This window comes from Rana temporaria, chromosome 7 (genome assembly GCF_905171775.1).
Source record: "Rana temporaria chromosome 7, aRanTem1.1, whole genome shotgun sequence".
Taxonomy (NCBI): Eukaryota; Metazoa; Chordata; class Amphibia; order Anura; family Ranidae; genus Rana; species Rana temporaria.
The window spans coordinates 43,483,537-43,497,294 of record NC_053495.1 but is presented as its reverse complement, the minus strand read 5'-3'; the positions used below and the strand labels follow the sequence as shown (position 1 = coordinate 43,497,294).

At 46.6% G+C, this 13,758-nt stretch overlaps 1 protein-coding gene across 3 annotated transcripts in view; it reads right to left on the bottom strand.

Annotated features, from left to right (window-relative positions):
* FGD3 (FYVE, RhoGEF and PH domain containing 3) overlaps positions 1-13,758 on the bottom strand; it is a 312,502-nt gene that overhangs the window by 25,807 nt on the left and 272,937 nt on the right. For all 3 annotated transcript variants that reach the window (XM_040359284.1, XM_040359285.1, XM_040359286.1), the window contains 2 exons: positions 7,736-7,858; positions 6,121-6,270 (listed from right to left, as the gene is read on the bottom strand). In XM_040359284.1, coding sequence (XP_040215218.1) covers positions 6,121-6,270; positions 7,736-7,858 — 273 coding nt within the window. The remainder of the gene's footprint in view (positions 1-6,120; positions 6,271-7,735; positions 7,859-13,758) is intronic.

Here is a 13,758-nt window from a genome sequence, read left to right as displayed (position 1 = left end):
GCAGGGATGCAGGATGCAGCACTTTCATTGAAGGTAGTTACAAACCTGCAGGAAGGGGGGCACAGCTAGAGGCACTGAGGTGGATAAAAAGGGGGGCTAGATTTTTATTTTTATTTCAATAGGTGACCAGGCACGTTATGGGGAATTTAAAAAAAAAATAGAGTTACGTCTTTTCCAGTAGTCTTTCAGGACAGCCCACAATTGAGAGATACTCCTCCTCTTCCTCTAGGAAACACTGCGCCAGCCCATAAATTTCTCACTTCCCCTGCCAGACCTCAGTATTTATACGAGCACCTCCGGTCAGCTGGGGAGACACAAGAACATGTTAATAACATACAATTACATATCAACATCATGTCCTGGTCTTGAAATCAGACTTCCTCTATTCGGGTGGGTACCCAGGGCTGTCCTGAAAGACTACTGGAAAAGACGTTACCGGTACGTAACTCTATTTTTCCCCTCCCGTCTTTCAGGACAGCCCACAATTGAGAGGATAACCGAGAACTTACCAACTAGGGTGGGACTATGGCTTGCAAAACCTTTCGTCCAAAGGCTTGCTTACCTGCCGAAACCAGGTCCACCCTGTAGTGTTTAACGAAGGTGGTGTAGCTGGACCATGTTGCTGCTTTGCAAATCTGTTCCGGCGTTGCTCCCGCTCTTTCTGCTTGAGAGGTTGCCAGCGCTCGAGTGGAGTGTGCTTTAATTCCTGTAGGGATATCCCTACCAGCCAAAGTGTATGCTTGCTCAATGCTTAGTCTTAGCCACCTGGCAATAGTGCGCCTGGATGCTTTGCATCCCTTCCTGGTTCCAGAAAATAAAACAAATAGTGAGTCTGACCGTCTAAACGGTTTAGTCACCTCTAAATAATGTAGGATACTTCTCCTAACATCTAACATACTGAAACGTCGTTCCCTTTCCCCCGAAGGGTTGGAACAAAAAGAGGGTAAAACTATATCTTGACTCCTGTGAAACTTTGAAGTCACATTAGGAAGAAAGGCTGGATCGGTCTTAAAAACGACCCGATCCGGGAAAATAACACAAAAAGGGGGTCTGATCGATAGAGCTTCTAGCTCGCTGACCCTCCTAGCAGTGGTCACTGCAACCAAAAAAGCTGTTTTTAAGGTTAAATCCCTTAGAGAACAATTATCTAAGGGCTCAAAGGGAGTACCCGTTAGGGTACGCAATACCAGAGACAGGTCCCAACTGGGGAAGGGTGGCCCTCGAGCTGGTCTCTGTCTGGATAGTGCTTTAAAGAACCTGACTATCCAGGGACTGGTGGCCAGAGGTTTTTCTAAATACACCGTAAGTGCCGAAACCTGCCCTTTAAGGGTGCTAACCGAAAGACCCTTATCTGCCCCACACTGAAGAAATTCTAAGACAGCCGTGGGGCTCTGTACAGAACAGGGGCAATTTACACACCATTCGTTGAAACGAAGCCAAACCTTCTTGTAAATTTTGCGGGTCTCCCTGTGATAGAAGATCCTCCCGCTGAGGTAGAAATAAGGGTGGTTCTGCTGCTAATTGTTTGAGGACTGAGAACCAAGCCCTCTTGGGCCAGTAAGGAGCTACCAGGACTAGAGAGGTGTGCTCTAATTGGAATTTTCTCAGTACTGCTGGAAGAAGTACCGGAGGTGGGAATGCATAGCATCTTCCGAACTTCCAGCTTTGGGACAGGGCATCCACTCCCCTTGCTCCTTCTCCCTTGTTCAGGGAGAAGAAACAGGGGGCCTTCGCATTTTCTCTTGAGGCGAAGAGGTCCACCTCCAGAGTTCCCCATCTCTTGTTCAGGAGCTGAAAGACCTCCTGGTTGAGGGTCCACTCGCCCTCCCTCAGCTGCCTCCAACTGAGGAAGTCTGCTGTTACGTTTCTTTCTCCCCTCAGAAAGACCGCCGAGAGGGTGTGGATCTCGGCCCAGCCCAGAATCTCTGCTGTCAGGACCGACAAACTTTCGCTTCTCGTGCCGCCCTGCTTGTTTAAATAGGCTACGGCCGATGAATTGTCCGATCTCACCTGAATGTGGTGCCCCTGGAGTTCCTCCTGAAAGAACCTGAGGGCTAGGCCCACTGCCCTCAGCTCCTTCCAATTGGAAGATCTTTTTAGATCTTGGAGACCCCAGGTATCCTGCGCTGGAAGGGACCCCAGGTGCGCTCCCCAGCCCTTGCCGCTTGCGTCTGTGGTTACCACCCGAGACACCGGGATAATCCACAGACGTCCTTGGGTTATGTTGGTGGCCTTTCTCCACCACCAGAGGGATCTTTTTACCTGAAGGGGTACTAGAATCAAGGAGTCTAGGGCTTCTAGGCTGTGATCCCAGACCCTTAGTAGGAAGGCCTGCAGTGGGCGAAAGTGAATCCCTGCCCACTGTACGGCTGGGAGGGCAGATGTCAGCAGACCTAGTGTTGACATCAGGGACCTTAGTGACACCTGTTGATTGTTTTGGAGGGAAGCTACTGCTCTGTCCAACTTCTTGACTTTCTCTACCGGGAGGAACACTCTTGAGAGAGTAGAATCCAGCAGGTACCCTAGGTAAGTGATCTGTTGGGATGGAATTAAACTGGACTTGTCTAGGTTCAGTAACCACCCTAGGTCTGTTAGAACCTTCTTGGTCACTTCCAGGTCCCTGGATAGCTGCTCTGGCGAGGCTGCGAAAAGTAGCAGGTCGTCCAGATAGGCTATGATGGATATTCCCTGAAGTCGCAGAAACGCTAAGGGTTCTGCCAGGATTTTGGTAAAAATCCGGGGCGAGGAGGATAGCCCGAATGGCAGAGCCTGGAACTGGAGGTGTACAATCGTTCCCTCTAGGTCCACGGCCAATCGCAGATAACTCTGAGAATTCTCTGCGATCGGGACGTGTAAGTATGCGTCTCTGAGGTCCAGAGATACCATGAAACAATTGAGGGGAAGGAGGGCTCTGACTGTATAAATTGATTCCATACGGAACCTGTATTTTCCCGAGGGCTTCTTTACCACAAAGATGTGTGAATAAAATCCCCTTCCTTCCTCTGCCCTTGGAACTCTGAGGATGACACTCTGATCCTCTAGCTCCCTTAGAGCTCCCAACAAGGCTTCGAATTTCTCCTTGTCCCTGGGTAGATGGATGACTAGGTATCTCTGGGGGGGAGGTGATGAAAATTCCAGTCGGTATCCTCCTCTTATGACCGCCAGGACAAACTGGTTTGGGGAGATTGATTCCCATTGTGGGAGAAAGGTCCCCAGTCTTCCTCCCACCCTGACTAACAAGTCATGGGTTTTTAGGGGGCTGGACAGGAGGGTGAAAAATCGCTCCACCTCTGCCTCTGCCCCTGGGGGTCCAAACCCTCTTTTGGCCTGCTGGTTTGGCCCCTTTTTGCTTATGCGGATGAAACCACCTTCCTGCCTGTACTGTGACTCTCTTTTTAGGAGGAAAGGCTTTCTTTTTGTCCGCCGTGCGGTCTAGTACTGCTTCAAGGCCTGGGCCAAAAAGCAGGTCCCCTGTGAAGGGAATACCACATAACTTGGATTTAGAGGCGCTGTCGCCAGTCCAAGTCTTGAGCCAGAGGGCCCTTCTGGCCGAGTTAGCCAGAACCGCCGATCTGGCCGACATGCGGACTGACTCCGCTGAGGCATCCGCTATATAAGCGACTCCTTGCAGGATAGTAGGGAAGGAGGCTAAAATAGTTTCCTTATCCGTACCAGCTTCAATGTGCTCCTGAATTTTAGAGAGCCAATGCTCCAGATTGCGAGCCATTACCGTGACGGCAAGTTCTGGTTTAAGATTCCCCATAGTAGAATCCCAACATTTCTTTAATAGGGAATCCATTCTTTTGTCCATAACATCGGACAAAACCCCCATGTCCTCGAACGCTAAATCCGTGTTCCTGGACACTTGGGAGAAGGCGGCGTCTAATTTGGGGCTTTTGTTCCAAACAGATAAAGGATCCTCTGAGAAAGGGAATCTCCTCTTTAGGGATCTGGAAAAAAAGGGTTTCCTTTCAGGATCCTGCCACTCCTTCTTAATGGTCTCAACCAGTATATCATGTACTGGGAAGACCTTTTTCTCTTGCTCCTCCAGACCCCTGTACATTCGATCATGGAGGGTAAGAGGTTTCTTGTCGGTTTGGATACCAAGGGTTGTGTAAACTGCCCCTAAGAGGTCCTCTACCTCATCCAGTGACAATTTGTACCTAGAGGGCTTCCTGGACTCCCCGTCCTGGTCCTCTCCCTCTGACCCCTCTTGAGAATCAGAGGTGGCACTATCTGGAGGAACCTGTTCCTCTTGGGAAGGGCCTGCGGAAACATCTGCCATAGCTGCTGCAATGGGTATGACAGGAGCAGGACCCTGAGCCTGTGGCTGGGTTGTAACCTGGGTAGGGACAGCCAAAGGCTGTAACCTCTCAAACAGAGATTTGAATGAGGAGAACGTGGATGACAGTTCTTTAACAGAGGCTGCAAGTCCTGACTCCTGTTCTAATTCATTTTCCCTGACCAGGGATTGAATGCAATCCCTACATAGGACCTTAGTCCATGTTTCTGGAAGGACATCCCTACAGGAGGCACACTTCCTCTTTGAGCTATGCCTTCCACTACCCGTTTTTTCAATGGCTTTCTGAAACACAGAAAGGGCAGAAAACAACAGTTATAAAAATAAAAAATTTAAAAAATTTAGTTACAACCCTGGGAGTGCACCTAGCCCCCTATAAACCCTGGGACTAAGGACTCCCCCTCCCCTGGCCACCCAGGGGGCTTGCCTCCCCATGCATTGAACCCTACATGGAGAGGCAAACCTAAGCTAGAGAGCGCCCCTCCCCAGGGTACTCTTACCTTAGGCTCGCTGGAGGTAGCGTCAGTTGTCAGGGCTGGCTCTGGAGATGCTGCCGACATGACTGCAGGTGGCTGCTTGCTGAGAGCTTCTCCTCGCCTGTGCGAGATCCGACTCCCTCCAGCGTCCGCCCGGACCTCCTATCAGCACCGCGACCCGGAACCGGAAGTCGCGGTTCAAAGGGGAGACATCCGCTCTACGCCGGAAATGACGTCACCCGCCGTCCAGCCCGCTCGGTTCAAAAAAATTCTTTGCGGCCTGTAGTACAGGGCGAGCCTGGATGTCCCCCCCGCTGCGCCCCGCTGGACGAGATAGGGGTCCCCCGCAACCAGGAGCCGCGCTCGGCGTGGAAGGGGTGGCTAATGGTGGGCCTGCACCGCACCAGGATTCACCTGGAAGCCTCTGCTTCCTTAAGGTAAAATAGATGGCCTCAGTCCTCTGCCTGAATTGGCCTAGGTTCCCATGCACAGTGTCTCCCCACCGGAGGAAACACTAATACTGTGGTCTGGCAGGGGGAGTGAGAAATTTATGGGCTGGCGCAGTGTTTCCTAGAGGAAGAGGAGGAGTATCTCTCAATTGTGGGCTGTCCTGAAAGACGGGAGGGGAAAAAAAAAAATATATATATATATATATATATATATATATATATATATATATATATATATATATATATATATATATATATATATATATATATATATATATATTGTTGTAAACAATATCCTGTAAAAAAAGAAATCCAACAGTCTATTATAGGCACTTTTCATATTGGCAGCAGTTTTAAACACCACCATCCTCCCACAAATAAATCCACGTTTGCTTTTCAGAGGCAGCTGCGAGGAGATTTGCAGGCATTCAGGAGGTGATACTGTCACCTCCTGAATGCATGTTTTTTTTTTTAAACAGCTGAAAAGGAATTTTGCATCGGAATACCGCACAACAACCACTAGCCAGTGCCTTCAAAGAGCTACATAATATGACAGAGCTGACAGACACTAGTATAATTAACCGTAAAAGCAACAAAGCATAAAACACATGCCTATTGCCATTAATTACCTAACTTGGGTTTATTATTTTATTTCATTTTTTTTTTTTTTCCACAAAACAAAAATAGTGGTTTAAATATATCTTTTCCATCAAAGTTGCTTTTTTTTCGATTTGGCATCCATCATTTAAACTTGTTAATGAAAACTGTCGCTAAAGAACTTAAGTCATACAAGAGCCGCTAATGAAGTGGTAAGAAGCAATTCTATTATTGGATTGATGCCATAACACCACACCGCTTTAATTAATATCCTGTTAGTGGCTTCCTGAAAGATTACCTCTACATTAGCTTTCTTCTTAATTTCTGGGATGTCAGTTCCCCCGGGACTAGACGCCGCAGAGTTCGGAGAGAAGCAGTCTTTACAAACACGATTATGACGATTGTTTTCCGCAAGGAGCTTGAATTCTGAACACTTTGCACAAATGACCTACAAGCAGCAAAAAGTACAAATCAGACAAAAATGATGGACATAAAAAATAACAGACCTGTAAGAAAAAGGATAAAAAAGCAATTTACTATTAAAACCACATATAAACGCCAACAATTAATACCTATTTTTGGCTTGTTAAATATACCATTGAAAGTGCTTTGTTACATCTGTGCAAACAAAAACTTGTTGATCCTGCCAGACATCCAACAAGCTTATAACTTTCAGTGCTACAGGACACCTTAACCTCCATGTAGAGAGGGGGAGGTGTTCTTTAGTCCTAAGATTTACCTGCTACCTTACCTTAAAAGCACAGATTTTTTTTTCATATAGCACACTCTACCATAGGCAGGTGCTAGATGTGTAGTGTTTAAGGTTCTGTCAGCGCAGGTAAATTTAAGCAGGCCTAATGCTGCGAGCTAGGCCTGCTTGTTTTTGATCTGGGGCAGGGAGTGGTTAGTGTAGTAGTGGGTGTGACTGACATGTGCTTCAGCTCTTGGGTGCCTCCCCTGCTTTCAGTGTAAATGTTCTGGACGAGAGGCAGGGCTGAGAATTGGAGTGGCATGGAGTAATGTGATGAGCCCTGACCAATCCCTTACTAGGATTGGCAGGGGGCAGGTATCCTACATATACTCACAGTCATACTGCTGGGGGAGGAGTTGTCTGCTGGGTGATTTGAAAGATGGAGTGTTAAACTCCGTGCCGGACGATCACACCTATATCTGGGGAGGGGGGTGGGTGGTTGTGGACCCGGTGGAGGAGCGTGGGAGCTGGGAGGGAGCCTCTCCTTACACGGTCATGGAGAGGTGTCCTGGAACAGGAGCTGAAGGAGCAGTTGGTCGGCATGGTCGGGTAAATCTTTCAAGAAGGACAGGAGTCGATGAGTGAGGCACATTGGAGATCTGGAAGAGACACGTCAGGGAAGCTGGGTGCAGAGCCAGAGGAGAGACTGGGGTTTTGTGTCAAGTCGCTGCAGTCTAAGGAATCAGGATTTGCAAGTCGGACTTGCTGGGATCAGTAGTCCACCATCAAGTATGCATCATTAAACATTCAGGGCCATCAAGAAGGGGTACTGCAGGCCCCTGGCCCATTAATCAGCAAATACAGTTTCAGCTAGGAAAAGAAAACTGACAAGCACCACTGAAGCAGGCATATTGCTCATGTGCCTAGTAGCCAGGGCCGTCTTTAATGCAGGGCAAAAGGGGAAGCTGCCCTGGGCCCAGTCATTGTTGTAGGGCCCAAAGCAGCTGCCCCTTCAGCACGCGTTACGCACAAATAGTTGATAAGTAGATTCAATCAATATTAAAGACGGCCCTGCTAGTAGCACATTAAAGACCTGAGCTGTGAGTATCAGCAAATGGTGATGGCGGCCTGGCTGTTCCATGTGACAAGAAGCTGCAATATGGCTTAATGAACCTGTCTGAGAGTGATAGCAGAAAATCAAAACACGTTCTCCATTACTCACCGCCCCACACTGCTTGCAGTGATGTCTTCTTTTTGTAATCGAGTTAAAGGTTTCCCCACAGCCTTTACAACCATGCTTTTCCTTGTCCCGTTTTATTTTAGAAGACTTTCTAAATGATTCTGGCTGCAAAAGAAAAATTACCAATTTAAGGCATTGTGTGTACAGAAAAGCAAAAACATCCAATGTTTTATTAGAATGTGCAAATTAGTAAAGTTAAAGTGACTCTGTCAAGAGTACAGCATAGGGCTGCCATTGCTAATCTTATATTTCCACTCCCTGGCTGTCATGATGAAGCTTTGGTTTTAATGCTTTCTGGGTCTCGGACCTGGAACAAACAGAGATGAGGAATTTGGACACGTTGACATTCATTTACAGCAGGTGTCTCCAAACTATGGCCCTCTGAGATTTTATCCACTCCACAGCTAGGATTCAGTATTGTATTCTCTGACTCACAGGCTGAGGATTCAGACCAGTTAGTCTTTGCTTCTGATGGGGACCCTTATGTAAGGGAAAACTCTGATAGGAACCTTGATGTACAATATGGGGGAATTCTGATAGGGAACCTGATGTATAGAGAAACTCTGATAGGGACCTTTATGTACAATATGGGGGAATTCTGATAGGGAACATGATGTATAACTCTGATAGGGACCTTTATGTAGGGGAACTCTGATAGAGACCTTTATGTAAGGAAAGAGTGGGACCCTTATGTAAGGGAGGATTCTTGATGTACATGGGAACTCTGATAGGAACCTTTATAAAAGGGAGGTCTCAAATAGGGACACCTATGAAAGGCAGAACTCTGTTAGGGACCCTGATGTATGGGGGAACTCTGATAGGAACTCCAATGCAAGGGGGGCTATGATGGATGGATTCTGAGGTAAAAAAAAAAGGGAACTCTCATCTGAAAGGGGATTCTGATGTGATAGGTAGGTTTCTGATGTGGAGAAGGGACTTCCAACATGACGGGGAGCTTCTGATATTAAAGCGAAGTCCCCCACCCAGCAAAAAATGAACAGTCAGCAGCTATGCATACTGTTGACTTTTAATATTAGGACTCTCACCTGTTCTGGAATCAAGCGATGTCAGCATCCCAGCCGATGTGTCCATCGGCTCTTGTGTGCTGCCGCCGCCATCGTCTGTAAGGGAAACCAGCAGTGAAGCCCTGTGGCTTGACAGCCAGTTTCCCTACTGCGCATGCGCGAAGAGCATTGTGCTTTCTGAGTGGCCCGGTGGCGGGGGAAGGAGAATGGGGGGCCGAACTTCGGAGTGATCTCGCTGCGGCAGGTACCCGCCACCCTCCGACCTGAAAGATGTCAAATGTGGCACAGGAGAGGGGGAGGAGGCAGATAATACAGTGGAGGGAGATGTGGATATTACAGTGGGGGTAGGGGAGATGTGGATATTACAGTGAGGGCGGGGAGATGTGGATATTACGTGCGGGAGATGTCTGTGGATATTACAGTGGGGAGATGTCTGCGGATATTACAGTGGGGGAGATAGATGTCCGTGGACATTACAGTGGGGGAAATGTCTGTGGACATTACAGTGGGGGAGATGTCTGTGGACATTACAGTGGGAGAGATGTCTGTGGACATTACAGTGGGAGAGATGTCTGTGGACATTACAGTGGGGGGAGATGTGGATATTACAGTGAGGGTGGGAAGATGTGGATATTACAGTGGGGGAGATGTCTGTGGACATTACAGTGGGGGAGATGTCTGTGGACATTACAGTGGGGGAGATGTCTGTGGACATTACAGTGGGGGAGATGTCTGTGGACATTACAGTGGGGGAGATGTCTGTGGACATTACAGTGCGGGGGATGTGGATGATATTACAGTGCGGGAGATGACAACATTACAGTTATAATCAATCGGAAAAAAAAAAAAAATTTACATGGACAAAGCACATGAACAAGGTATCCTTTTTCACCCTTTGTTGGTTACAATAAACCTGTATCTGTATAGAAACAGCAACTGCTCTCCCTGGGTAAGGCTGCCACCAGCAGGTGTATTAGTGTATTGCATCGCTTATGAAGATTGTAGGCTGCTTTAGCTGATTAACAAACAATTCAACATGTTATGGTCAATACTGCTAAACCAGGCTAATCCACAAAACCCAGAGAACTAAGGAAATGAAGAGTTACTTCTCACAGATCCTATCATTTATTATCCTAGCACTAGAATACGGACAGGAGGAACCTGATTGGCGGTTTCTATTTTCAAATCGGTCCCAATGTCTGCATTTATTTTAGAACACATATATCCTGATTAATTCTCCTTTGCACAACACAATGATAGAGAAAGCATGATATTGCAAGGAATAAAATAAATTAGAAGAAAAGAACAAAGCTGGTCATAATCACTAGGCAGTGATCAGACATGTAGACACAATTGGATCACACAAGCGTCTCAGCATGGCTAACCAGGATGGATAGACAATATAAACCCTTACATATGATATGGTTTTCCAAAATCAGACTATGATCACTTTGTGAGCTCAGTAGACACTTTGGCTGGCTGACACATCTCCAGTGGAAATGTTTATCAGCCAGAGGTGATTATTTTTTATGATTGACTATAATTCCCAATACAAGCTTCGAGGAGTCTCTGGCACTCCTTCAGTTTGACCATTAATGTCTATGTGCTTCTCTATACATAGAAAAAATAAAAAAGCAGTCTAGTGGGCATAAGCATTAAAGGATTGTTGCTCGGTCCAGCTGATTTCAGCCATGATCTTTTGGCAGTGGTCTATCAACAGCAGTAAAACCAGCCGGCCAAGAGATCTTCAGGGAAATAACTGTATGGATAAGAAAACCTAATCCAACTGTCGCTCTGTTCACAAGATAAACCAGGAGCTGATCTTTTGTCTGCATCTCCCTCCTCTATCTTCTGTTCAGTTTAACTACTAAAGTGTGCCCCATAGTCTCTTCTGGGAAGGTAGTTTTTATTTTAATGTATGCGTTCATTTTAAAAGTTTGTGAATAATTTACTGGAAGTTTCATTATATTTCACTAGTACATCCAGATGGCAAGGACAAACCATTCATGCATGTTTGTAACAAACAGCATCTAGAATGATCGGAGGACAGGTGAGCTATATCTGCGTGTCCAAATGTCCTCTTACAATGAATGTAATGTGATTCGATGTGAACTTATGTGCTTGGCGACCTTTCCAAAGCCTCTCACAATAGTTGCGTGTTGGAAAGAGCAGTTAGCCTTCCTGCCTGTAGGTGGCTCTGTTGCATTATTACACAGGAAAGGGAGTTGAACCCTTAATACCGCGTACACACGGTCGGAATTTCAGATGAAAAAAGTCAGACGGATTTTTTTTCATCAGATATTCCAACCGTGTGTATGCCCCATCGGACTTTTTCCGTCGGAAATTCTGACAGACTTAGAAAGAGAACATAGATGGCCAGATTCACAAAGGGCTTACGACGGCGCAACGCAATGTGCGCCGTCGTAAGTCCTAATCTGGGCCGTCGTATCTATGCGACTGATTCTTAGAATCAGTTACGCATAGATAACCATTAGATCCGACAGGCGTAAGGCTCTTACGCTGTCGGATCTTAAATGCAATTATTTTTTCGCCGCTAGGTGTCGCCTCCGTCATTTTCCCGATCGAGTATGCAAATTAGCAAAATACGCGGATTCCCGAACGTACGGGCGGTCGACGCAGTGAAGTTACGACATTGACGTAAGGTTTGCGCGGCGTAAAGTTGCCCCTGCTATATGAGGGGCAACCAATGTGAAGTATGGCCGTCGTTCCCGTGTCGAAATTTAACAATTTACGTAGTTTGCGTAAGTCGTCTGTGAATGGGGCTGGAAGTCATTTACGTTCACGTCGAAACCAATGACGTCCTTGCGACGTCATTTAGCGCAATGCACGTCGGGAAATTTTAGGAACGGCGCATGCGCAGTACGTTCGGTGCGGGAACGCGCCTAATTTAAATGATCCACGCCCCCTACCCGGATCATTTGAATTAGGCGGGCTTGCGCCGGGGGATTTACGCTACGCCGCCGCAACTTTACAGGCAAGTGCTTTGTGAATCAAGCACTTGCCCGTAAAACTTGCGGCGGCGTAATGTAAATGAGATACGTTACGCCGCCGCAGAGATGCGGCGATCTACGAGAATCTGCCCCATTCTCTCTTTTTCCCTGACGGAAAAAAAATTCTATCTGAAATTCCGTTCATCTGTATGGAATTCCGACAGAGAAAAAAAAACACGCAGGCTCGGAAACAATCTGAAGCATGCTCAGAAGCATTGAACTTCATTTTTCTAGGCTCATCGCAGTGTTGTACATCACCACGTTGTTGACGTTCGGAATTTGGTGTGTCCGTTGTATGCAAGACAGCTTGATCGGAATTCCGTCGGAAAAGCCCGTCTGAGTTTATTCCGACGGGAAAAATGGTTGTGTGTATGCGGCATTAGAGATTTCATACAGTGTCTTGAGAGGATAAGTGGTCTGATCTGACACTGAACTCCTGATTGACTTTCATGGGCATTTTGGGTAAGGAAACTTTTTAACCACTTAAGACCCGGACCTTTAGTCAGCTAAAGGACCTGGCCAGCTTTTGCTATTCGGCACTGCGTCGCTTTAACTGACAATTGCGCGGTCGTGCGACGTGGCTCCCAAACAAAATTGGCGTCCTTTTTTCCCCATAAATGGAGCTTTCTTTTGGTGGTATTTGATCACCTCTGCGGTTTTTATTTTTTGCACTATAAACAAAAATAGAGCGACAATTTTGAAAAAAAATCAATATTTTTTACTTTTTGCTATAATAAATATCCCCCAAAAATATATATTAAAAAAATGTTTTCCTCACTTTAGGCCGATACGTATTCTTCTACCTATTTTTGGTAAAAAAAAATCGCAATAAGCGTTTATCGATTGGTTTGCGCAAAATGTATAGCGTTTACAAAATAGGAGATAGTTTTATTGCATTTTTATAATTTTTTTTTGTTTTACTACTAATGGCGGTGATCAGCAATTTTTTTCGTGACTGCGACATTATGGCGGACACTTCGGACAATTTTGACACATTTTTGGGACCATTGTCATTTTCACAGCAAAAAATGCATCAAAAATGCATTGTTTACTGTGAAAATGACAATTGCAGTTTGGGAGTTAACCACAGGGGGGCGTTGAAGGGGTTAAGTGTGACCTCATTTGTGTTTCTAACTGTAGGGGGGTGTGGCTGTAGGTGTGACGTCATTGATTGTGTTTCCCTATAAAAGGGAACACACGATCGATGACGGCGCCACAGTGAAGAACGGGGAAGCTGTGTTTACACACAGCTTCTCCCCGTTCTTCAGCTTCGGGGACCGATCGCGGGACTCCAGCGGCGATCGGGTCCCGCGGTCACGGAGCTTCGGACCGGGTCGCGGGCGCGAGCCTGCGACCCACGGCTGGGCACATAAAGAGGACGTACCTATATGTGCTTGTGCCCAGCTGTGCCATTCTGTTGACGTATATGTGCAGGAGGCGGTCCTTAAGCGGTTAAATAAGGGAACATAAGTCACTTGGTGCTTTTCTGATGAGTGTATCGTCATGGACAGCAACCCACGTGCAAGAGAGAATACAAAGCATAGGGAAGGCTTCCAGTAAAGTTGGGACAGCTATGGGCAGCTTAGTCATTGCTGATCCTCCAATGTTCAGGACAGAGATGTAGAACTGGTGCAAGGTGCTACTTCCACATAAAGTGGTTGTAAACCCTTACATATACACTATGAAGTGACTGGCCTCAGATGATGCACATAGATTAAACAAATCCTACTACATAAGTTGTACCTGTCTAACTGCAGTCTTCTTATTTCTACACCTGTTCAAAGTGCTGTAAATGTAAAGCTTGTCCAAGTTCAAAAAAAGGGGGCAGAGAGCTGAAGCCAGAGAGCTCTGAAAGGTGATTGGAGGGAAGGGACACACCCACCTTCATACAGGACACAGGGACAGAGCTCAGGCTGTCAATCAGCTGGAGGTCCCTCCCCTGTCACCTTTTTTCTCTTGGTGTCAGGAA